The sequence below is a fragment of the Conger conger genome, chromosome 4, assembly GCF_963514075.1.
Source record: "Conger conger chromosome 4, fConCon1.1, whole genome shotgun sequence".
Classification (NCBI taxonomy): Eukaryota; Metazoa; Chordata; class Actinopteri; order Anguilliformes; family Congridae; genus Conger; species Conger conger.
Window position 1 is genome coordinate 44901528 of NC_083763.1, and position 25086 is coordinate 44926613.

The 25086-nt window shown below is 44.8% G+C and overlaps 2 protein-coding genes across 3 annotated transcripts in view; both read left to right on the top strand.

The window, feature by feature from the left end:
• Window positions 1–572: 572 nt before the first annotated feature.
• On the top strand, window positions 573–7981 carry klhl30 (kelch-like family member 30). 2 transcript variants are annotated; one of them, XM_061239913.1, is made up of 8 exons: window positions 573–744; window positions 1530–2373; window positions 2674–2866; window positions 2975–3061; window positions 5096–5251; window positions 5611–5799; window positions 6610–6755; window positions 7362–7981. In XM_061239913.1, exons 2-8 carry the CDS (start codon window positions 1600–1602, stop codon window positions 7608–7610), a joined length of 1794 nt encoding a protein of 597 aa, XP_061095897.1. In that variant the 5' UTR covers window positions 573–744; window positions 1530–1599; the 3' UTR covers window positions 7611–7981. The 2 variants fall into 2 exon arrangements, with proteins under 2 accessions (XP_061095897.1, XP_061095898.1); XM_061239914.1 differs by lacking the exon at window positions 2975–3061.
• Window positions 7982–8516: 535 nt separating this feature from the next.
• The window catches only part of crocc2 (ciliary rootlet coiled-coil, rootletin family member 2), a 50690-nt gene continuing 34120 nt past the window's right edge, over window positions 8517–25086 (top strand). The window contains exons 1-8 of the mRNA XM_061238968.1: window positions 8517–8787; window positions 9234–9378; window positions 10098–10222; window positions 22120–22284; window positions 22437–22520; window positions 22988–23094; window positions 24289–24433; window positions 24878–24984. Coding sequence (XP_061094952.1) covers window positions 8731–8787; window positions 9234–9378; window positions 10098–10222; window positions 22120–22284; window positions 22437–22520; window positions 22988–23094; window positions 24289–24433; window positions 24878–24984 — 935 coding nt within the window. The 5' untranslated portion in view covers window positions 8517–8730. The remainder of the gene's footprint in view (window positions 8788–9233; window positions 9379–10097; window positions 10223–22119; window positions 22285–22436; window positions 22521–22987; window positions 23095–24288; window positions 24434–24877; window positions 24985–25086) is intronic.

The following is a 25086-nucleotide window of genomic DNA, read 5'->3' on the forward strand; positions in this document are numbered from 1 at the left end:
ATGTAATTCTGCATTTGTAGGTTGTGTACACAGTAATTATTATGGTACTTTGAAAGTAAACTTGCTTAAATTTGTAAAAACACATTAGAATTATTGCATTTATCTTAAAGTGGGTGGTAAGCTATGCCACCAACAACCACAATAAATTACTCCTAGATTGAAATAACTGTACATATACTTTCAATCTAGCAGCAAGCCTGTGAGACCTACGATATGTTCTGTCTTAAGGTGCAGAGTCTAATGCAGTGATTCCGAATGAACAACTATCCTTTCCTTACTTTTTTCTATTACACTAAACAAAGTACATGAAACATGCAGTACAAGTAATACAAATAATTTATTTGGACACAGATTGCTTTACTGCTGCTTGTTGATGCTGTGTCATGCTACCAGTTAGGCTGATGTTGTATCTGACTATATTTCATTGAGTCAGTCTTCTCTTTCAGCACGATGCTATTAGCGATCTCTTCCTGGAACCATCAAACATCACCCTCGTGAGACTTCATCACCATGTGTGCTCCTTTAAGAGCAGGTGTGGGACTCAGAACCAGGCAGTTGGAATCTGACCTCAGTCCCTCGTTCCTGTAGAACCTAAAAATAGCATGGGAAAGACAGGCGGACTGCCTAAATGACCAGGCACATGCTTGCTCTTTGCTGCTAACCGCACGTTGTATCAACAAGCTCCCGGCCTCTTCTTCTATTAACGTTAACAATGTACGATTGCTGCATTTTCTTGCCTCTCAGGTAAGTGTTATAATTGTTTTGTCGATTTGAAAGATTTTTGGTGAATAGATAATACATCAGTGGGCCTAAAACAGCACCAATATTAGAACATTGTTTCCTGTGTGAACAAAGTGTAGAGGAAAGATTGTTGTTTCTGTTGACAGTTAACTCGTATACATCAAACTCTGTAATGCTTGTATTGCTGTTCAATGACTGAAAATGGAAAATCACATCAATTAATGTCAGACAGCAAAACAATATTATTACTAATCCGAGAGCACAAAGTGAAGGGACTGTAAACATCACAAATAATTAATGTTTTGAACAATGTCATTCCATTAAACACAGCTGCTATGCATTTTATAACTGGCAGCAATGAAGTCTCAAATAAATTAGCTACATTCTGTACTAAAGTCTGCTATTAGATCTGCTATTATCATCAGATGATGTTAAATGTGGTTAGGACATTTTACAAACCACATATTTTGTCAATTGATTGTAAATACAGTATGTGTATGTAAGAATACAGCTTTACAGTATTATGTATTTCCTGTGTTCTGAATTGCCAGTGAGCTTGGTATGTAAACTGCAATAAGCACATGTTTATGTCTGTAGTGCACAGTGTTATCCATATTGCTGGGTAAACATGCATGACTTAATTCCTGTGCTTTCAGTCTATTTTTGAAACATCCCCTTCAGGGTCAGTGTTGTTCTCCAAGAGGAAAGCGATAATACCCTGCTGTGGTGATGGACGTTGCTGCTCAGATTAATATCTCACTGAGAATATTTTTCCCGTCTGCTCATAGGTAAATATCAAACTCAGCTGTTAGGCTACGCTAGGCAGAAGACTAAAGGATCACGGTCAAAGCAGGGGCCATGGTGCGCAATGTGGACGACCTGGACTTCTGCCTGTCCTCGCACCCCCAGATCATCCTGGAGGGCCTGCGCTCCTTCTGCTCGCACCCAAAACTCATCGACGTAACCCTGTGCGTGGGTGACCGTGAGTTCCCTTGCCACCGCGGCGTGCTGGCCCTCTGCAGCCTGTACTTCCGCTCGATGTTCTCGGGGGACTTCGCGGAGAGCATCGCCGCGCGGGTGGAGCTCCACGACGTGGACCCCCAAATCCTGGCCACCCTGCTGGACTTCGCCTACACAGGGAAGCTGACGATCAACCAGGAGAACGTGGAGGGCCTGATCCAGACCTCCAGCCAGCTGCAGTTCCAGGAGGTGCGAGCAGTCTGCAGCCGCTATCTGCAGCACCAAATGGACGCCACAAACTGCCTGGGCATCCTGGAGTTTGGGGAGATACACGGTTGCCCTGAGGTGGTGGCCAAGGCCTGGGCCTTCCTCCTGGAGAACTTTGACGTGGTGCTGCAGGGCGAGGAGTTCCTGCTGCTGGAGAAAGAGCGGCTGGTGGCCTGTCTTTCGGATGAGCGGCTACAGACCCGGGACGAGCACACACGCGTGGAGGCCGCCCTCAGCTGGGTGAGGCACCACCAGGCCTCCCGCCTCCCACACCTGACGGAGCTGCTGAGCCTGGCACGGCTCGGTCTGCTGCCCCAGGAGTATCTGACTGAGACCCTGCTGAAGGACAGTCTGGTGCAGGGGTCTCAGAGCTGTCTGGAGGCTGTGCAGAGGGTTCACAAGGAGGTCAGTGCACCATTTTGCCTCAGGAGTGTGTGTGTGTGCCAGATTTGTCTGAATGCACTTTTTTTGCTCTCAGAAGAAAGGGGTTCTTCGGCTTGTCTCTGTAGGGGAATTATTTTATTTTATGGAACGCCCTGTTAGATGTGAAGAGTGTGAAAGTTACTAGATTGAACCAATTTGCCTGATGAAGAACCCTTGAACTAGAATTACTCCAAGGAGCCTTTTGGAACCTTGTCTTCTGAGAGTGTATGTGATGCTGTGTAAGGCTGCCATAGAATCCTGTCTGTTGAACTTATTTTGCAGAAAATAGAGTTGGAGCCTGGAGCTTTAGTGAATGGAATCTCCTGCAGTCCAAAAGCCAACCTTCAAGAAGTGCTGTTTGTGATGGGAGGACGCTCGTTGGATGACTCTGATGATGAAGAAGATGACAATGAGGAAGAAGAGCTGAATGCAACATCACTTCCCAGAAATACAGCCTTCTACAACACCAGGACCAGTGAGTGATCCACCTCATGTGTGTTACTTGAGATACCTGTAAAAGCATTGCAGTTATGTGCTTATGGAATTTGTGCATCATAATATGAATCATTACTTCTCTCTGCAGGACAGTGGCATCTGTTGCCAGATTTCCCAGTTTACAACAAGTGGGGTTATTCTGTGGTTACCTTGAACAATGATGTGTATGTCACAGGTGGGTTGAGCATTTAAAAAAAGGTTGCCTTTTGAAACAAATATTTTTCATTCACAAATATATATTATACAGCCCTTCAAAGGAAAACCTCTGCCTTGCTACACAATAGAGAGAACCAGTCTACTTCTCTATTTATCCAGAAACAAGATACAAATCCACAGGTGTGCTTCTGCATTTCTGAGGCTTCACTTTTGGAAGTAGGATTAAGATGATGTATGCTGCAAAGACATGAAAAGTATGTTCCATGAATACAACATCATTTTCACAGCATCTGAATCATAAGTCTAGGGTGTGGTAACAGTACAATATATCAGGTTGAAAATGTTCTTAAGAACATTCATGATATTGTATCATCATGATATGCAGTTTCATACTCTTATGATACTGGAAAAACATAGCATGCTTCCTTTCAAGCATAACTTTAATGTAATTTAATATAATATAATGAATGCTGCTTTCTGGTATTTATATTGAAAGATTTAAAACGTGATAACTTATTAAATGGTAAATCCACAGCGCTGTACAATTGATGCTTCTCATTCGCCCATTCATACACTCACACACTGACGGCGATTGGCTGCCATGCAAGGCACCGACCAGCTCGTCAGGAGCATTTAGGGGTTAGGTGTCTTGCTCAGGGACACTTCAAGACGGCCTGGGCGGGGGAACGAACCAGCAACCCTCTGACTGCCAGACGACTGCTTTTACTGCCTGAGCCATATTCATTCATGTCATTGTGATTCATTCTCTAGAAAATGTACTACACACTTAGTTGTATCTTACTTTTACATGCATTTGAGCAAAATTCTGTGCTAATTGAATTGTTCTGGACAGTCATTATATGAGTTGCCATCAAAAGTTTTTAAAAGTAATATTTGAATAAGGAATGCAGTGCTTGTATGTTTTAGGAGGGTTCCTTGTACAGTACATGCTTGTTGGGATGGACTGAAAGCTGGAAAAACTGACTGCTGTAGAGAGTTATAAATCAATTTCTCATACATTGCTCATGCATTCGATCCAGGGAATGTCACAAGTTAATGTCACTGAAGCAAAAGAAAGTCACACCCATATGAAAATTGTTCCGTAAACTTCAGAATACAACAGTATCTGCTAACCCAGAAAGTTTAGGGAGATTCTGGTTACTTTTACTGAACTTTTACTTAGAATTTTATTCAAATCCGTACGCATTGTGCTTATTTCAACTATAATGTAAATGACAAAAAAAGAAATATATTTATTAGAAACAAGGCTTTTCACAACTTGTCTATCTGGCTATGCTTAACAAATGTATATTTTAAAAGGCTATTAAAAAGTGTAATAATGGATAGAATGGTGAGGTTTTTATGTTTTTTTCAGCCTTTAATCCCAACAGAGCACTGCTGTCACTAGTTAGCACTTAGCAACATAAGCACAACACTGTGTGAAGTCATTACAAATCTGCCAGTGTGTTGCGAGTTTCATATTTATTGCTGGGAGCAGTTTGGAAAATTCCATTGACTGTAATGGAATGCAATTTATTGAGTCCAGCCAAAAATGATACTTTTGTGTGGCTGTCTAAAACAGCTCCCAGACTAATGTTTTCCCATGTCAATGCACTTACAGTTTTCACATGGTGGGTATTCAGGTTAGTCACTATGCAGTCCTTACCTTCGTCTCCTATAGACTAGAAACAACTAATACATTTATTAGAAATAAAAGCAGGGAGAACATTGTACAGAGAGGTGGGTCAGAGAGGAAAATACCACTTCCTATAATGTAGTGCAGCCACACTCAACTCCTCATCCTACAGGCCCAGTGTCTGCAGGTATGTGCTCCGATCGTGCGCTGCACCACCTGATTTCGCTAATTATTTTACCTGCTTAGATAAGATAATAAGCTAATTGGTGAAATCAGGTGGTGATTTCATGGTTGAAGCAGACCCTGTGGCCCGCAGGACGTGGAGTTGAGTAGCACTGATGTAGTTTGACATTGGGTTTTTTGACAGTTGGGTAATGTCCTCCAATGAGTGAAAAAAGGGCCAATTTCTCACTCCAGGAGGCTCCCGAGGTTCTCGTACCAACACCTGGTCCACCACAGAGACCTGGAAGTACATCACACGAGAAGGGAAGTGGGTGACGGTAGCTTCCATGCTGAAGCCCAGGACAAACCACACCTCGGCAACGCTGAACGGAGAGATTTACGTCATTGGAGGTAAGAACATGAAGAAATGGAGTATTAGGGCTTGTTGAATGGAAAACCTTCTTAAAGCCTTCTGATGAAAACACTCTCAGTAGCTCGGCCAGCCTCAAGTGCGCCTGTAGAGACTTCTTAGGAACATTAGGTAGTTGTTTGACTTGAGTAACTAAGTAAGCGCTGGCACCGTCCCATGTGCTGTAAGTGCAAAGCATTGTATGTAAAGATTAGTGTTGAAGGAGATCAGGAAGAAGGAACAGATGTGTGTCAAATATCAGTAGCCTGCATTCAATTTGAAGATCTAAGGAATGGATCCACTCGTTGGAACTGGGCCAACTGTCTTATGCTGTTGTAAACCCAAACCTTTTCTTTTGCAGGCACCACAATGAGTATTGTGGAGGTAGAACACTATGATCCCTACAATGACAGCTGGGGTCTCACGGTCCCCGCTCTGAAATATGTGACTAATTTTACTGCCACTGCCTGCCTGGGAAAGCTGTACGTGATTGGCTCTTGTGCGGTCAAGTACAATGCCCTTACCCTGCAGTGTTACAATCCTGTCATAGGTAAGAGGGAGTGGTGGGCTTGTCGCCATACAGTAACTTAACACCACGATACCAGTACAATTTTATCCTTGAACACATTGTCAAAAAATGTGTCACTTTTCTTTTTTTAGCCATGTTGCATACTGCATACTTGCTTTGATATTCAAAATTGAATTTCAAAGACTAAGGACAGTACAAAGCGCCAGTAGATTGAGATTCTGTAGGGTGTCAGTTCTAAATATCTTTGAGCTTAGATTACCATTACCATCTTGGTTACCTTTAAATCAGCAGCTGATAGCAAATATGCTATGGACTTGAATAGATTTTTTAAAATCTGATCAATACCTACACACCAACCAAATCTCTACACACCAACCAACCTCTCAAAACTCTCAGCATAGCCTATGATGATTCCGTAGCAACTGTGGTTTAGGCAATATATTAACCTTCCAGTAAATTAATCCGGGATCCACGTCCTGCTAGTTAGGCCAAGCCATTTGCTGCCATTGCCACCAACCCAATTAAGTAAGAAGAATCCTGAATAAGAGCTGTCACTTCATGATTAATCAATAGTTCTGGTTTCAACTTGTGGTTGTTTTTCCTATAAAAGTCATTTATTTCTCATTTATCTATTTATAATCTTGCTGGGTACCATATTGGCCTAATTAAGTGAATGATTGATGATGATGTTAAGCTAGTATAAACTCAGAATTGCACAATATTTTGCATTAGCTTAAGTACCTTATTTGTGTGGATACTGCTGCCTGATGTTATGCCTATAGGCTACAGTACAATGGTATGGACTATCCCTTTTCAAATGCGTCTTTGCAGATTGCTGGAGCATCATTTGCTCTCCCTTCATCCCCAAATATCTGTCCTCTCCTCGCTCTGTCTCTGTTGATGGAATCATCTACCTGATAGCTGACAACACTAAGAAGGTCTACGCTTATGACCCTGGTGCTAATATGTGGCAGAAGGTGAGTCACATGGAGAAATAACACTTCTATTTATGTAAAGAAGTGGAAGAACCATTGCTTATGTTCTATACATAACATCTCTATGGGGCGACATTGGCTATGGGGCGACATTGGCTCAGGCGGTAAGAGCAGTCGTCTGGCAGTCGGGGGGTTGCTGGTTCGATCCCGGGTGTGTCAAAGTGTCCTTGAGCAAGACACCTAACCCCCAAATGAGCTGACGAGCTGGTTGGTGCCTTGCATGGCAGCTAATCGCCGTTCGTGTGTGAGTGTGTGTATGAATGGGTGAATGAGAAGCATCAACTGTACAGCGCTTTGGATAAAGGCGCTATATAAATGCCAACCATTTACCATCTAGATGGAACACATACCTTGTTACTCAATCTCCATATATAATTAGTATTTTGCTAAAATGTTATAACATTGCATAAATTCATAATCCTCTTGCAAATGTTCCTGCAGGATTATTCTTCCTGATTTAAGACAGCCGTTATAGTTTTAACCTTAATTTCACTGTCAGCTTCATTTCACATCTGAACTACAAATAGTCCATGGTTTCTCCTCTCTTGACATTGTCTTTCTCTTTGTTTCCTGCATGATGTCTTGTAGGTCCAGTTCCTTCATACGCTCCATGAGAATGGGGGCTTTGTGTTGTTGGGGGGTCAGCTATATGTGACAGGGGGGCACTGGAAAGGTATGGAGGGGGATTATGGGGTGGAACTCGAGGTCTACAACTGCAAAACCAACACCTGGACAGTTGAATGCACCCTGCCCAGGCTGTGGTTATACAGTGGCTCCTGTTCCATCTTTCTGGACCCCTCTAAATGGACAGAGCCTTTCCCATTGGACGAGATATAACGATTGTCACTGGATGGAGCCACAGGATCATGTATCATGTTCTTCAAATGCAGTGATCAGCAAGATGCTTCTTATCTATAGATATAATCTTTTTGATATTAAAACATGTTTGCAACATGTAAAAAGTATTTATCTTATGGTATGTTTCGGGTGTTTGTTTTATATCACAGATGATATATGTATATTCAGACATTTATGTTATTTTTAGACATGTTTATTTACACATTCGTTTTTGAGTGCCTTTTTTAGTGACATAAAACGTTTTAGAAAACTATATGCAGTTGTCTTTTGTTGGTTTTGTATGAAGCAACACTGCATTTGCAATGTAATTGGTATACATTGTTGTTTTTCAAGGAAATAAAAAATTCACACTCGTATTGGTCATTATGTTTCATTGTTATCAAATAAATAACGGTTCATAAAACATGGTATCTTATTCGCGAGAAGGTGCTGCACATTCAAACCTATTGGTGGTCGAAATACATTGTACACTGCAACAACAGTCATCAGGCTCATTTCTACTCCATAAAAATATAAAAGGAATAATTCTGGTCAACGTCCAGGACAACTTCTTTTTTGACTGAGTGTATCAGTAACATCAAAATGAATGCTGACGAAAATAACTCCCGCTGAATCATGGTGCTGTCCCGCCCAGATCAAAGTAAACAGTGGATATTGCTTACGAGTATGTGTCCGGGGTACAAAGCAACCTTCAATTGAATAGATCCATAAACCATTGCTCTCCATGCGTCCCTTTAACTATGGAAACAGTCGGGCTAGCGTTCTATTTCCATGACAACGGTATGGGAAGCGTCACGTTCCCATAGCAACTCATGCTTCAACTCGCCCCACACTCACATTGTTTGCAACTTCTTGCAAAAGTTTTAAGCGCAGGTAGAGGTAACGATAGGAAATGCGATGTAGAATTGCACTAAGTTGGATTTAATTTCCTGCAAAAATAAATGGCAGCATTGGTTACTATTGATCGCAATGCGTTTATAGGTTTTATTTGGCTGGCAAGCTCGTGCATACAACAGATATTTTATCAGCCTGCAAACCGTAACTATAGGCCGACTGACATTTCTACGACGAGAAACATTTCAATTGTAGTCTATCGGCAATGAGTACAGAGGGGGATCAGAGCGAGCAATCGCCAAGACTGGAGGCCGTGATTCAGGCAAGTATTTTTTTTTTAAAGGAAGGAAATTGAAAGAAAGTAGCCTAGTAAGTGAAACATAGCGCACTTTCATGCACTTACGTTAGTTGGTCTGGGAGAAAAGGACCATTACAATTACTAGACGGAAGCAAGCAGGCCAATGCATTACGCTAATTAGATGTGAGTCAATTTTCTCCGTGGACCTATACTCGAAAGCTTTTGGGTTACAGCGTTGCCTAATCTGTTTCATTGCAACGTTACCATTTTGGCATGTAATTGCATTAATCAAATACATATCCTTAACTCAAGTAGCCTAGCTACAGATGTTGTCAAATAGATGTTTTCATCTTTAATCACTGGGGGCTTGGCTGAAAGCTATATTGCATATAGCACATTATGCAGCACATCGCTGTGGGATGTGTGCCTTACTGTCCTTTGTGTTGGGTGGTGCGCGGGTGGGGTTACAGAAGTTGGAGGAGTCTCTTTTGCACGCCGACAGCAGTGGGGAAGAAATTATGACATTACGAGGTGATGGGCTAGACTTTGCCGCGACGCCGGTTCCGGCTCGTATCCGCCAGATCATCACCCGCAACCTGACTGAGGAATCCACAGGTAAATTCTTCAGCATTGGTAGAGTGCCTTGACCTGGTTTTATACTGTACCACACAATGAACTTGGACTAGAGGGTAAACAAGGTTCTGGGGTCAGAAAATAAAAGTCATGATTTTATTCCATGTATTAACTCCAACTGATTTCCCTAATTAGCTCCTGGCTGAATAATTCTACTAATTAGCAAATCTTGATTTGAACAAATTACAGGAGAGGACATATTTTCATTCTGAACCTGAAATTTTATTTATTTTCCACTTGAAAGGAAATGAAAGAAGATGCACGATGTTATGGGGATTTCTTGCTGTCAGTCACAAAGGCTACAGGTTTTATTCAATGCATGTGCATTTACTACAGAGGCAAGAAACCAGGTAGTAAATTCTATAAACAACGAAGACAAGGACAAGTAACACACTGGGGCTGTAATGAATGGATTAGATTTGCTTGCCATTCATCATGAGCAAGCCTGGACATGTCATTGAAAAGCTCTTCAGCCCCGTTCAGTCTTTGCTCTCACCAGCAGAGGGGGAAGAATAGTTCCCGGTATGCCTGGAGGGTGTCAGGCCCTGACATGTGACCCCATGTGCTTCTCACACAACTGCCATGGCTCAGGTCGTGACCAAACCAGAGACACTAATTGGTGAATGATAGCTTTCTGGCTGTTGCGCCTATGTGTATCTCAGTTACCCCAAATCTACCGCTGTCCTCCTATCCTCTCCCAGCCTCCAACAGTGGCACTCCGAGAGTTTCCCTGGAGAACGAGAACCAGCTTCTGAAGGACCTCCTGTCCCAGACCAGAAAAGACCGTGACCAGTTGCTCGTCAAACAGGCGGCCCTCACAGACAGGGTAGGCCTGCTGTCACACCCACACTCTCACCTACCTGATACCCAGTTCCCTGTGCATGGCCTGAAGTTCAGCTCTAGACCCTACATTCCTGCTGAACCACAAGCATAGTGTGTAGTGAAGGAATCATTATTCATGTGGTTGTGTTTTTTCAGAGAGTGATTAGATGTTTCTTTCCCCAAAATCATTTAATTAGCTCTAACGACATGGTATAAATATATACTATAATAATGCATTGTATAATTCTTTTCTATTAAATTACTTATCTGTAGGCTTGCCAAGGTTTGATTTTTATCTTTTAGATTTGTAAGCACAGATTTCCTAAAACATGCTGATGTTCAGGATGTTTGTTTTGTCGTGTAGTCAAACAACTGGCTGCAAGTTCCCTCCATGAATGTTGCTGAGCCAATTCACACAAACATGGAGTCCTGTCCCAGGGATCTTGAGGGATATGATGTATCTTGAAGCATCCAACTTGCAAAGAACCAATGCACTTAAAAAAATAAAAGCCTAAATTGAAAACTATAGTCTGAAAAAAACACAGGATACAATAACTGGACATGAGACATATACTGAAAACATTTAAGTGTATAGCTACTTCCCCCAGGAGAACATTTTTATAGATGTTGCATTGATAATTTGGAATGTAAATCTTGAATAGAACTCAATACAGTTTGAGAGTTCAGATGTAATGTATTGTTTCCATTATTTTTTGGAACACTGGTATCTAGTTACAGTAGATGACATGATTACATTATAGCATCCGAGAACCCTCTTTATTGTTGTTATACAGTATGGCTACACTGACCAAACTCACCACAGTCAATTAAAAGACTTACATTCTCCACATAAGTAATTTTACTGTGGTTAGTTTGGTTGGTGTAAGTAATATAACAATAATAAAGTCTTGTTGAATGTTGTAATGTAGCCATGTTAAAATATTTCTGCTGGCAAGGGTAGTAAACAAAGACTGCTCTATGGGTTTTTACTTCCTTTCTTTTCATTTCCAAATAATTGTTTAACCCCTCAAGTCTTTTTTTTTTGGCAAATAAATATTTTCAGGATGCAATTGTCAATCACTATGGTAAGAGGATATACCGTTTGAAAGCGTTAACTCATGGTTCTATCTGTATAACCTATTTTAAGATGCCATTACTTTCGCGACAATAGTTCCTTATTTGTAACATGTGGGTGGTAAGACAAGTGTGGGGAGACCTCACCTTCTCTGTATTTTGGAAATCCACATACTACAAGAAATAAGGTAATGTCAGTGCCCAGTGCAGGCAAAATGCAGTATTTGACACTTCATAAGACTCATAATATAATTTAGTTTCCATGTGTCCTTTTGGAGTCTCCAAATGTCCTTGTTATACATAGATTAGGAAGAAGTACTTCAGAATGCTCATTTTTGGTGATATTTTCCTCATATTTGAAAGGGGATTTGACTTGGCTCCATTATGTTTCTAAGTGCACCAGCCACAGCTACAATAATCTGTATCCAGAAAAAAACTAAATCTTTCAGTGAGAAAAAAAGGTTCCACTTTCACTGTTTGAGCTTCTGTAACATTTATGTTTTGTAATGTTTTAGTAATATTTTGAATGATTGGAAAACAAGCCCCAAAGGGTTACCTTTCTTTTTGTATGTCACTTTAGTGCTTGTGTCAACTAAAAATACTTAAGGGGTTAGAAAATGTATCATTTAATTTATTTGACAGGGACAATTCACATTAATAGCATTTCTGTAAATGTACGAGTGAGCCAGGAAGGCAAATTTTTATCTGTAATCCCTGGGCTGCATGCTTTGGTTGCGGAAGAGCACCTGGAGCAGGGGTGTCCAATCTTATCCAGAATGGGCCGGTGTGTGTGCAGGTTGTTGTTTTAGCACAGGACTAAGACAGCTGATTCTACTCATCAAGGTCTTGATTAAAGCCCACAATTAGTTCATTAGTATAATCAGGTGTGTTACTGCTGGGTTAAAACAAAAGCCTGCACCCACGCCGGCCCTTTTAGGATAAGATTGGACAGCTCTGACCTGTAGGAACCCACGCAAACACAGGGAAAACATTCAAACTCCACGCAGAGAGGATCAGGGCCCGCCGCAAACATGAATCCAGAACCTACTTCTTGCGAGGCAACACTGTGGCAACGTGTTGTATGATTGACAGAGAAAATAAAATTCTTGAATCTTGGGGCTGCTAGTAGCAGGTATGAGGAGATCAGAGATGGAGGTTAGAAGGCTGATTTGGAAGAGGGTCTTGCTGCTGGTCTGGCATTTTGCCCCTTTTTTCATTGGAACCATGGAGCCATGGTGGAAAGAGAGGAACTGGGGAGAAGGGATAACAGAGAGGAATGCTTGCTATTGGGTGTATTCACACTAAAAAGTGATTGACAGCAGGGTGTTGTCTTTCTGTTCAGACCTCTGTTACTGTATGCCTGCAAGCAGGTGACATAACTCCAAAAATAGATGTTGATTAGCATTAAAAATATGTGCTGAAAATGAATGTGCATTTTTTTGGAAGAAAAGCACATTTTGCATCCTGCTTATCAGGGAACTGTACATAGAGGAGTGCAAGTGAATTGAGTAGGTAGGTAACAGAAGTTTCATTGAGTGAAGTACAGTAACTGCGCATTCCAAGAATCTATCTTGCCCCATTACAGTATCTCAATCTTCAGTGTTATTTATTACGTGAGGCTGGAGGAGTATTCTTAATAATGTGCGAGGCTGACGGAATTGCTGAGGTTGTCCGTGGGGGTTCATGAGGAAGGCGGTCTCTGTGTGAAGTGTGCTTAAGGTGAGATCAAGAGATCTAACCACACTGTCTCACTGATTGAGAAAGCACAGTAATGCTTTGAAGTGCACTATATCCCAGAGCAAAATCCCTTCGGATTTCTATAAACATCCCCTGCAGTGAAACTACATGAAAAACCATGATGTGTCACATTCAGTAAGATATATTTATTACCATTTGAGGCAAACATTCAGCTTTTAAAATCTGAAAAAAGTTACTTTCATGTATGACTTGAGTGATTTCTACTGCCAAAGTCCACCAAATCATAGTTTGTTTGAATCTGTTTTGTCTTTCTTGTTGTAGCCTATTTAAAATTGATTAATTAATTGCAATTGTGTGGGATGAAAGCGAATGACAAGAAAGCTTGTCGAGAAGAAACATGCATAAACAATCTCCTTGAGGTCCCTTCAGCCCAAATCAGACCCCCACCATGCCCGGCCCAGCTCCGTCCTGCATGGGGTCCCTCCCCCCATGTAGTGACTGCTGTTTTTGGGGGAAATTAGTAGGTCAGCGGCCTGGTCTCCAGGGGCTCTGGAAGAAAAGAGCCATTTTTCATCCTGTACAAAGCTGCCTTTTGTGATAACACTGCCCTCTTTTTCCTGCATAAAGCTAATGAACTGTTCTGCTTAGTTTACAACTGGGATTTATTTCAAATCCCTGCTATAAATAAAACCTAATTAGGTTGGTATATATAGAACATTTATTTGTTTTTTATTTTTTTATTTTTGGGAGGGTTTAGCAGCCATCGTCAGGATGGAGAAGTGAACAAGTGCATGAAAATAAATCTATTATTGTTGTTATTATTATTTTTAAGTTTCTGAGCATGCTCAACATGCAGGTAAGCTGAGAGGACAGAAGGCTCTGAGAATCAGGAAAAAGCACAACGAAAGAGAACCCATTCACGTGGAAAGGGAATTTGCAAGTTAGCATAACACCCAGGGTCATCAAAATGTTTTCTGCCTCGGAACGGCGAGTTTTTTCTGCGCGCGGGCTGACATCTGCTCCCGTCTATTCTCTCGGGTTGTCGGTTGGTATTTTTGCCGCGTGAGCGGATTTTAATTGGCGGCGTGCTCCTGTGTTAACGCAGTGTTGTAATAACCGATGTGGAGGAGCAACATACCGGCAAACGGCTGCGGTACGCGAACAACAGTGGTGCTGGCTTCCACACGCTCGCTCATTCTCAATCTGCATCGCTCCCCTGGACTCTTGCTGCTGCGGGGATCAGATATCACAGTGCATGATCCACTTCATTTGTCATCCCCATTTAAGGGCGATGCCAATTACCCTGTCCTCGTCTGCTCTCTGTAAAGCTGTCAGGCGGCATGTATCCTAAAACACAGGACAGGAGCCTTACAGCTTTACCATGTGTTTCTGTATGTTGCTCCCCCTGGGCTTTTTTGCTTGGGGACACGCATGTTTGCAAAGACTATGAGACCTGACCATTCCCCCTGTACCCAGTTTCTATAAAGATGTTAATATTCCTTTTCTGTAGACATGTATTTCATATTTGCCCTTCAAAAGACCAGGTTAACTATGCGTCATTTTCTGACATAAACATAACTATGCACCCTTCAAAATTGCTTTGACAGATCATGTCACACTCTGTGTAGCATTCCAGGTGATGAGAACCAGAATATATATACGGCAAGGTGTTTACAGGCAATGAATCCGAATATGTCCTCATTTTGCCCTAAGCAATCTCTATGCACCTCTGTCTCCAGTAGATTTACTAGCGTGCTGACTGCATTAGATAGCTCAGCGCTCAACCTATGTACTATCTCCAGTAGATTTGTTAGCACCGAGCGCCGCTATCTCCCCTGGTTAGCGCTGAGCACTACACAGTATACCCTGTAGAATGAAGTTCTGAGAATGACCATCTGGAGAACATTGCATTTCTCATTAATCCTGACTGAGCATCCAGCAGGACTCTTGTGGAGGACTGAGGAGACTTTAAAGGAATCTTGTGGTATGAGGTAAATGGGTTTGTTCCCTTTGACCTCTTCAGTCAGAGTCTTTGTGCCAGATGTTGAAGAAATCCTCTCTCTTGAGTTTTTCTTAATTAGTCCTATAGAGCTAGATGGAACTGCTCCAGTAGTGGGGCTCAGATCTGGACCGTGTCCCTCCCGGTCTTTAAACGTCGTGTAACTGAAGCACACGCAATGCGGCATTTCGAAGAAGCGGCAAGAAAGCACGGTCGACCAAGACACGGGCCTCTTCGCCATGAGCGATGCGGGCGTGTATCCGTGCACGCGGGGGACGGGCACCGGCCTGCGGGCAGGGGGACTCACTCGTCTTTAATGCCTCCTCTGTTTAGTCGCAGCGATTTCTCCTGACCCGTGAAAATTGCCTGTGATCCTGGGTGAACCTTGACCCAGTTTGCAAAGCTGGATTGTCTCAGGAGATTAGAGAACAAGTTAGGATGAACTCTGACCCCTTTGTTGACTTTGGAGCACCGCCAGCTTGCACTTTCTCAGGCGAAGTGGCTGTGTGTGTATACATTATGCAGCTCTACAGCAGCTCCGGACAAGGCAGAGTGTTAGAAATAAACTCTGAATGTTTAGTGCGACCGTGGCCCGAATGCAGGATGAATGAGACGTAAAATCGCTGCTCTGAAGGAAGCTGAAAATATGGTGATCAGAGAACACCAGTTTGACACATAGCGAAATGAACGGAACAAAAAAACGTGATGAATGTGAATCTAGCTATCAAAGGCTAAGCTTGTTTTCACAGCTTATCTTTTTTGATAAATACTCTACGCACCCCACCAACAATACTCCCCCAAAGCGCGTAATTTATAGCAGAATGCAAAATGGCACATCATTTGTCAGAACAAATCTTAATTGATCTCATTTTCTGTCAGACATGTTGGAGACTTGCAGACAACAAGCGAGGCAATTTCCAGAGTTTTGCTTCACCCTGGTGTTTTTTTAAGAGGGTCTGCCAAACGTGGTTCATGCTGACTTTTTGTCGACGGCGAAGCCCTGTTCTCAGGGATTGTGTTACTGTCCCTTTGTTCCCTCAGGCTCCGCTTGTTTTTCCTGCCCGCGTTCTTCCTGGCCGAGGTGGCAACCTTTGTCAACCTTCGTGGCACAAACAGAGCTGCTTTTTGGGGACCCATCTTTTCTAAGGAGCCTCTTAAGGTTCTGTTCCACTGAAAAAATCACAATTTACCTTATTCTGAAAGCCTGATTTTGGACCATATAACATAAACCTTTTCTCTCAGTGCATAGTCACCCTTTCATCATTAAATGTTCATCATAAAAAATTATTTAGAATCTGAAAGATTCTAGACTTCTACAAATATGTTCGAATTTGTCATTTCCGCCATGAGTAAAGTATGCAAATGAGCTAATTTACATATTTTGTCAAGTCCATAACTCATGATAATTGAAGTATGTACGTCTGAAATTATCCAGAAGACCAAAGATGCATTTTCCATGGAACATAACCTGAAAGGTGTGCGGCCCTGTTCCACTGAAAACATTTTTTCTCCCTCCCCGTTTGTCCTGATGGCTGCTTGCGACGGTTAGTCTGTGCCATCCCTTCACCTCCTCCGCGCCGGCACCAAGCCCTCTCATGCCAAAGCCGGTTTCTCCTCGCCGATTGGTCACTGTAGCTGCAACGGCAGCTGTTTATGGTTATCCTGCTTCATTCAGTCATAAGAGGTTCAACAGTGTAAGAAGTGCAGTATCCTCCAAATGCGTCCAAATCAGAATCTTCTGAGTTCAATAACCAAACCCAGGATCGGTCCTCGCTGGGGGGTGGGGGGTGGGGGGAGTGGGGTGCATGGAGGGGGGGGGGGATCGTGAGGTTCTGCTGAGTGGACCGTGTTTGACCCTTCAGCAGAACGTTGGAAGGTGCTGTTGGGACCAGATGCGTGTCCCACTGCACGCATCAACCGCCACTCACCCCCTCCCCCCCTCCCCTTCACCCCCAGTCACCACAGCTGCACTCAAGGCCAGAGAAGGGGGCCAGAGAAACTGCTCGGGGTTGGGGGGGGCGGGTGCGGGGGGTGCCTGGCCCAAGCCTTGTTTGTCATCCCACGTTGTGTAATCACCCCCGGCGACGTATAAACAGCTTTCACAATCAGCTGGGGTTCTTTCAGAGAGCTAGCGCCAGAGGGGGGTGATGGGAAGGGGGGGAGGGCGGGTTGCTGGAGTGGGATAGTAAGGTACAGGGGCGAGGGATTGGACATCCGCTCCAGCTGTGTTTAAGAATCTGACAGATAGCGCACTCCATTAATTCCTTTTATTAAGCCTCTGGGTCTTGGCCAAGCCAGAGGATAGCGCTTGAGCTTGTAACCCTTTATGTGGTGCCATGGATGTGCATAGGCTGTGTGTTTGTAAATGCATGTGATTCATGCAGATGTGGCTTCCCTGATTCTTGAATGAGTATAATTTTAAACTGATTAATCTAAAAGGACAGCTCCGGGTGTTTACACTTGTTTGATGGGATTGCCTTTCAGTTTTAGGAGGGGGTAAAAGCTTTGACCTGCAATCTATGCGTTATTGAAAAGGAAATTATTGTATTCATTACCTGTCGGAAATATCTTTAGAAATATTGCCTGAGCAAAGAAAAATGCAAAAAAGTAATTTTTTTAATCTAGATGATGAGATCCACTTTTAAAAGATTTTATTGGACTAGTTTGTAGGATATGGAAATGGGTGTTTGCTAACTTCTTTTCTTTAAATAAATGAAATTATAATTTTGAAAATGTGTTTTGTGTTTACTCAGTTTCCCTTTGTCTAATATGGTAGGTATTTATTAGACTTAGTTTTTAGACGTATTAAGTCTTCCGCTGCTATAACCTATCCACGTAGAGGTTTGACGCGTTGTGCGTTCAGAGAGGATCTTCTGCATACCACTGTTGTAATGTGTGGTCATTTGCAGTTACTTTCACCTTCTTGTCAGCTTTGACTAGTCTGGCCCTGCTCCACTGACCTCCCAAATTAACAACCCATTTTTCTGAGCTGAACCTATTGCCCACATCTGCAAGCTTTTATGCATTTAGTTGCTGCCGCATGATTGGCTGATTAAATATTTGCATTAACAAGCTGGTATACAGGTCTACCTAATAAATTGCTCACTAAGTGTATACAATGATAGAGGAAATCAGGAAGGGGGCAAAAACCTTTTCATGGCACTGTGTTATAAATTTAGTACTGTGTTTCTCTTTAACCTATTCTATAAATATGTCACTAAAATATTGATGGGATTCCACTTTACCTCTAGTTTATATTGGACTGAAATCTATTTGTTTAATATATGGACCGGAATACTGGAATCTTGAGTAAACGTTGGCCTTCTGACAAAAAACTTTCAAACTGGCTTTTTAGATAGTCCTCTTGATGCTTATTTGCTAATAAATCAAAGCATTGTTGTTCCATAAAGTACTTTTACATGTTTATCAAATGATAAAATACAATTGGTGGCTTTATCCTAAATATCAAATCAGGATAAAGATCTAATACAAAACACATTTAGAGAGCTGAAGGCTTCTCACGGCTTCCTTAAAAACCGGTACAGTACAGAAACCCTGGAAAGAGCATTATAAACCATATGGTCATACTGTATAAAAAAAGAAAACACACCCAGGCAATATGTCTCTGTGCAAGCTGCATGTTTTGTTTTGTTTTGTTTTTGCAAATTGCAGGCATGCAACAGAATTTGGTTTCTCTTTAGGGGACCACAGGGGGTAGCCGAGGAGAGATCGTTTGAAAAGTGGCGTGTGAACGATTCGGGGTCATAACGGGTTCTCGCTCGGACCCTGGCGTCAAGCGAGCGCCCACTTTCTTTCTTTTATAGCAGCCGGTGGACGGGAGGCTTGTTCCGAACAATGAACCGAGTCTGGAGAGCTCGTTTTTAACAACCGCGTGAAAACCGCATTCGCCATCGCCGCGTATTCAAGCGAAGGGGCCGATTAGGTTTAATGATGTGAACAGAGCGGGTGGGGGTTGGGGGTCACGGGGGATCTCTGCACCAGGCCATCACAGCGCCCCCTTGGGGTCTTTCTCCATGGAGCATGCATAATCCAGACCAGCTCAGGCCCCCAGCTTTAGGGCTCACCTGGGAGCGGCCATAAAAAAAAAACTAAAAACCCACGCCTTTCCGCGCGCTGCGTCCACAGCTGGCGCGAAACCCTCGCAGATAGAGCGACCTTCACGAGCGTCTGATGTGAGCACCGTCCAGGTTCAGGCGGGTCCACCATTCGGCGGGGTCCCCCGCGGCCATCCGTTAGCGCACCGCTGCATCGAAGCGAGGGAGCACTCTCCCTAGGAGCAGCAGGCTGGGGCGATACTGTCATACTTGGGCTTGCGTTCCCTGAGTGATGCAACGTTGGACGCGGCCTATTTTGTTGACTCATCCTCGATTGTTGTTCGTGTTTCTGCTCGGTTGTTAAGACCGCTCCAGCTGGCTCCAAAACGAGCGCCATTGGAATACGCTGTTTAGATTGCTGCCGTCAGCTTCGCCCTGCCACTGTGCTGTGAGTCTTTAGTTCTCACCACAAAGTTCTCAAATAATAGGCAAAAACGACCATCTATACGATGGAAGAATGACGCATAGTGGAGCTGGAGAGGGCCACACACAGCCTTAGCTCGAGGGTACATTATTTAATGTCAATGACAAGTGCCAACCTGGCCACCCAAGGATCGTCAACCCAAACCCATACCCATAACATAGAGGCTAGTCGTTGGCACGTTTCATGGAAAGGACAGGCAGAACCACACAGGCACTGAGGCGGTATTTAATGGATGGCTTTGTCATTAAACTGGCATGTCAAATGTGCATTTCATGCAAGTTCACGCATTAGACCGTTCTTCCAGGGTAATCGCCGCTGTTTAAGCACGCCCATCGGCAGGGTAGGCCGACGGGTAGCCATGGAAACGAAAGACATGGTTTCAATCACGGATTATAGCGCTGAGTCAATGATGTGATCCCGCCTGTCATGGCAATTTGCAGTGAAAGGTCCCCTTGGGGAAATTTTATTATTCGAGTCGAATATTTGGAGGGCACTTGGACTATTTTGAAACTGCTTATGAGAAAACTAACCCCTTTGACAGCCTGGAGAAAGCATAGGCTAGATATTAATGCACCATCTGGTGGTGGTAAAAATTGATCACTCTAACTTGCGGTCAGAAGATGCTGTGTTAATTTGAGATTGAGCATAACCATCCTATACCATGAGGCTTATAACATTGTACTGGACAACATTTCTTTTGACAGATTTTCTCCATTGTTGCAGTTTTACAGTAAAATAATAGTATGGTTAACATTTATAGTTCCTCTATTTAAGGTTCACTCCACATCATTTAATTTTCGGAGTATATTTTTATGCATGTATTTCAGGCTGGGAAACATTCCATAATACCCCCCACGTTGCAAATTTGTTCTTAAATTCAGTTTTCGGATGATTACAAGAAGGAATAAAAAATAAGGGAATCAAGATGGTGGTTAATTTTATAGTCAGAAGTCTGTTACTTATTGAATGTTTTTTCTTTTCCCTGAAAGGCACATTATTTTCGAGAAGTAATGTAAGCTACTTACCAAACTCATGGAAAAGTTCAGAGGCACAGGGTGAGCACTGGAATACTTACAAGTACATGTTCTGAATTGTCCCAATGTTTATACAGTTCTGTAGAGATAATATCCCAGATTTACACCTCTTGCTGATAATTCTACCACAGTCATTTGGCTGTGAACAGCTCATTTTTAAGAACCGCGTGAAAACCGCATTTTGCATTTGTATTTAAAAATAGGTTTCTGTCATCTGCTTTTGCTAAACGTTGGTCGAAAGCTGCCAAAGCACTTACAAAATAACAACTGAAACACAATCAGCGCTGCTGTACACAGGAAAGAGCTTTTCCAGCTCGCCTTTTATTGTCCGTCATGTTTCTCCCTTCCTCTCGGTCCCTAAAAGCCGCTCCCTTGACAATGGGGCGTAAAACGCTCCTCTCTGTTCTCCAGAGCCCCCGACCCAAAAACGAATACAGTTAAAGCTTCAGAACCGGGTGTGAGTTTGTCTTTTTTGTAATTGGGCCGAATAAAACTTTGAAATTGCCATTTGAAATGTTTTATTAGCACAAAGCAGGTTTTTGGCTCCGCTGAGGAACAGTGAGACCATTGTCCTGGCTGCTTATTGAGCCTGTTGGAGAGATTAAGGACCAGAGGTAGAAATGATGTGGGGAGGTTGGGAAGTGGGGGTAGTTTGAGGGGGGGTTTTGCTGATTCGAGGGAACGGAGGCTTCCCCCTCTCCCTCTCCTTCCCTCCTTCTTTCTCAAAGGCAGAAGTCAGCCGTTGCTATCAGAGGCTTGCAGTGTTGTAGCCAGTCCGAACATGTGGTTTGTGTTAACGAGGACAGGGGTATCTGGCACCATGAGGGAGAGTGGGTGGAGAGAGGAAGGGGGGGGGGGGGGAGGGGTGGAGGAGAAGTTACGTGACACTGGGGTGGAGGACATACACGGGAAAATTGAACGGGAATAGTAAACAAGTCCATTCCCGCAAACGCCACCTCCGGGGCTGACCCTAGGGTTCAGGCTACAGTCTCCACATCGTGTGAGTGAAGTGATCTTCCACTTGTCCTGTTCTCAATAAAATAAACTCAGAGATATTTTGCAGTTGTTTTCAGGATATGTGCATGCCCCCTGACTGTCCCTGTTGTTTGTTATGCTATAATGTTATCATATTATGTGCAATTCAAACCCTCAACCAATTTTAACTTGTTCAAAATGATGTCAGTTAGTTTGCAACATGCTGAACTATTCATCTACATTGATATTTGCTGGAAGGCATAGAATCTGATAATTTACTTTCATATTTCTTCACGAGTTTCCATCTTCTGCAAAGGAAACCTGATATATGGTCTGAGAAACTACCGGCCATGAAGGGTCCAGTTTCAAATTGCAGCGACACCACCAGAGACCTGCGAGGACCTGACCGTTTTTCAAGCAGCGTGCGATGAAGGCTGCAGAACACCTTTCGCCGATTCGCTGCCGTCGCCTTGCGCCGTATAAATACCCCGTCACGCTCCGAAGCAGTTAGCACCTCGAAAGGGGTCGGGGGTCAGCTGTCAGTTAGCACACCTCTCTCTCTACCCCCCTCTCCCTGTGCAGCTGGAGCGGATGCTAGCCCTGCAGTCGCAGGACTCGGACGGAGACAGCGTGTCCTTGGAGCACCACAGGCTCCAGGCCGAGGAGAAGATCTACAGGCACAAACTTCAGGCCTTCCAGGAGGGCCAGCAGAGACAGGCTCAGCTAGTCCAGAAACTGCAGAGCAAGGTATTCCAACCAGGCCCAAGCCAAGCCCCTGTAAGGTTCTCATAGTTTCAACGCCTGTAATCCTATTCCATCCTCTGCCATTGTACATGTTTTGACAAAACATTATTAGCAATGAGTTGTCTGTGAGGTTTGATAGCCCAAGACTCTTCCAGGTGCTTCAGTACAAGAAAAGGTGTGGGGAACTGGAGGAGCAGGTGTTGGAGAAAACCTCTGAATCTGAAAAGCTCAAACTCTCAGTAAGTAAGGAGAAACGAAAAATTGGCGAACACCGTCCGCTACTGAATAATGTAGCCAGATATGTGCCATATACAAAAGTGGATTAATCTTTCAATGCTTTCATTCTCTGGCTTTGCGGGTGTCCATGCTCCATAATCACTACAGATTTTGACTCGCCTGTCAGTAAAAACACAGCAGCAGTTTGCTCAAACGAACAGAACAACCGCAAACCCACGTTTGTTTGCGGTTACTGAACACGTCATTTCGATTTAAGAGAACTTCTTCTCCGTTCAAAACCCATGACTAGTTTGTGTTTGTTTTATGTAACCTGGCACAACAGTCGGGGCAGAAGCGCTAACGCAGAAGACGGGCTTGGCGGCTTTGATTTACGGCAGGCCCGTCCGATCGGGATCGACGGGTGGACGGTGGTGGTGATTTAACGCGGCCTGCCTGCGGGTGACTCACGGCTTGTTTTGCTTGGGCCCAGCTGCAGGCCTACTTGGACAGTTCTGCGAGCCGCCTGCGTCGGGCGGAGCAGGAACGCAGCTCGGACCTGCAGAGCAAGCTCTGTCAGCTGGAGGAGGAGCAGAAGAGGTAGGCGCTACGCCAAACGGCATTCTGGGAAGTCGGTAGTCATCGTAATCCCACAGAAAGCGAATTCTGCCTCACGGCGTCGCGGGAGTAATTTCGCTAGCACTAAAAGAAAGAAAAGTGGCAACCTGTGAATATGCCTAATTTGGACTGAGCGCAGAATAATAAAAAGGAATTAGAGGCGTGTTTCCCGTAGAATATGCTCGCTCTTTTTGACGGAATTAAAAGAGGGAGGCGAACGGTTTCTGAGAAACGTTTGGCGCCACGTTCCCGGCGAACCGCTGTAGCGGGAAGGGGGGGAATGGGGAGCGAGAAAGCGTCCAATTTGTCAGAGCTAATTAGCCCGCCATTTCGGGCCCCTCCGCCAAAGGGGTTTAACGGCGCCTCACGCTGAGAGGGGCCGACTCCCGCACCTGAAGCCAGCCTTTAAAGGCTCCTGATTTATGGGGCCGCGGGGCTCTAATCGAAATGCGGTGGCAGGCCCCGGCCTGTGCCAAGCTCGCTCCGGCTCCACGGGGCCCCCTGCGCTCGCTGCCCCCTCGTTTCTTTCCGTGGCCTCTCCGGTCAGGCTCCTCCCGCCGCCTTCCCAAGTCGATCGGTCCGCACTCCCCCTCCGGCGCATTCCCCACTCCCAGAACATGACATCAGTCGTCCGCCTCTAGCGCGGTGCAGCTCCTTTGATCCCGAAGAGGGCTGAGGATTCCCCCCACGGGCACTTTAAGAGCAGAACCGGTCTCAGGAGCCGTAGTCTGGGTTCTGTCACCCTGCCAGCCATTAGCAGAAGTCGTCTTTCCCCCCCCCCCCGCGCCATCGAGGAACCACTGGGAACCCTCAGGGAGCACCCGGATGGCGCTCAAGCGCGTGCGAACGGTATTCGGCCTCCCTCTCTCTCTCCGCTGAACCCGCCCGGTCAGGTCGTCGTCGCTCGTCGCCGAGGCTTAACGCGGTTGGCAGTAATGGGCGAAGGGTGCGCATGATGTAAACATTTATGTAAAAGGCTTTGACGGGCGAAGCTGGCTGGATTAGGAGCCGACACGGACTTGTAAAGCCATCGCGCGTCAGATCAGAGGCGATGACTAATGCGGTGATAAATGTTAGCGTGATGTAGTGGTCATGAGACAGACAGACGGTGGGGGGCTTGTTTAGCGGCCGACGGACGAGGGTGGCTCCGCGTAACTGAACGCGTGTGTTCCCCAGGTGTGCCGGCCTCGCCCAGGTCAACGCCCTGCTCCGGGAGCAGCTGGAGCAGGCCGGCGTGGCAAACCAGGCGCTGACGGACAGCCTGCGGAAGGCCCGCGACGAGGCCGACCAGAAAGACGCCCGAATGCGCCGGGAGCAGGAGGTGAGATAAAGCGCGTCACTTGCCGAAAAAAGGGGAAGCGATTTAATCGACCAAAACGGACCGTGAAGCCTCCAGGCCCTCCAGCCCGCTCTTGGCAGTCCCGGGGCCGAGAGCCTTTGTTTAAATTTTTGTTGTGATTTTCCCAGCAATCGTTTCCTGTGAAAACATTCCAGTCAATACAAAAAAAGAAGAAAAAACGCTGGACAGCGCAAACATCTGGCAAGATGAAGGCCCTGATGCAACTCGCTGTAAACGAATACCCCCCGCCTTCACGGCAACTGCAGGGCCGCCAGAGAGGGCCAGCTTCACCCCCGAAATCAGGACACGGCCCAGTCCGAGGCCCGCTGTCACAGTGCTGCCGGCGACCTGCTGTGCAGCTGCAGTGTGGGAACTCTCCTCTGCCAGGGCCGCTGGATAAAAAGGTCCTGTCTTCCTCCCCTCCAGACATGCGCTTCCCGGCTGGGCCGCGAGCAGGCCCGTGTGCGGATGCTTTGGCGCCAGGCTGCCTCCCTACGGAACGGCTTCACCCAGCTCCGCGCGGCCACTGACAGGTGAGCCTGGCGGCCTGCCAACCACCTCCCCCCTCCCCGGCCCCCCAACACCACCCAGCTCCTCCTTGACCATCCCCCCCACCTCCCCCCTCCCCAGGCCCC

Coding starts and splice junctions, on each gene's coding strand:
- klhl30 (XM_061239913.1), top strand. CDS start 1,600: ATGGTGCGCAATGTGGACGACCTGGACTTCTGCCTGTCCTCGCACCCC. Junction 2,374..2,673: donor TGCAGAGGGTTCACAAGGAG/GTCAGTGCACCA, acceptor CTTATTTTGCAG/AAAATAGAGTTGGAGCCTGG. Junction 3,062..5,095: donor CAATGATGTGTATGTCACAG/GTGGGTTGAGCA, acceptor TTCTCACTCCAG/GAGGCTCCCGAGGTTCTCGT.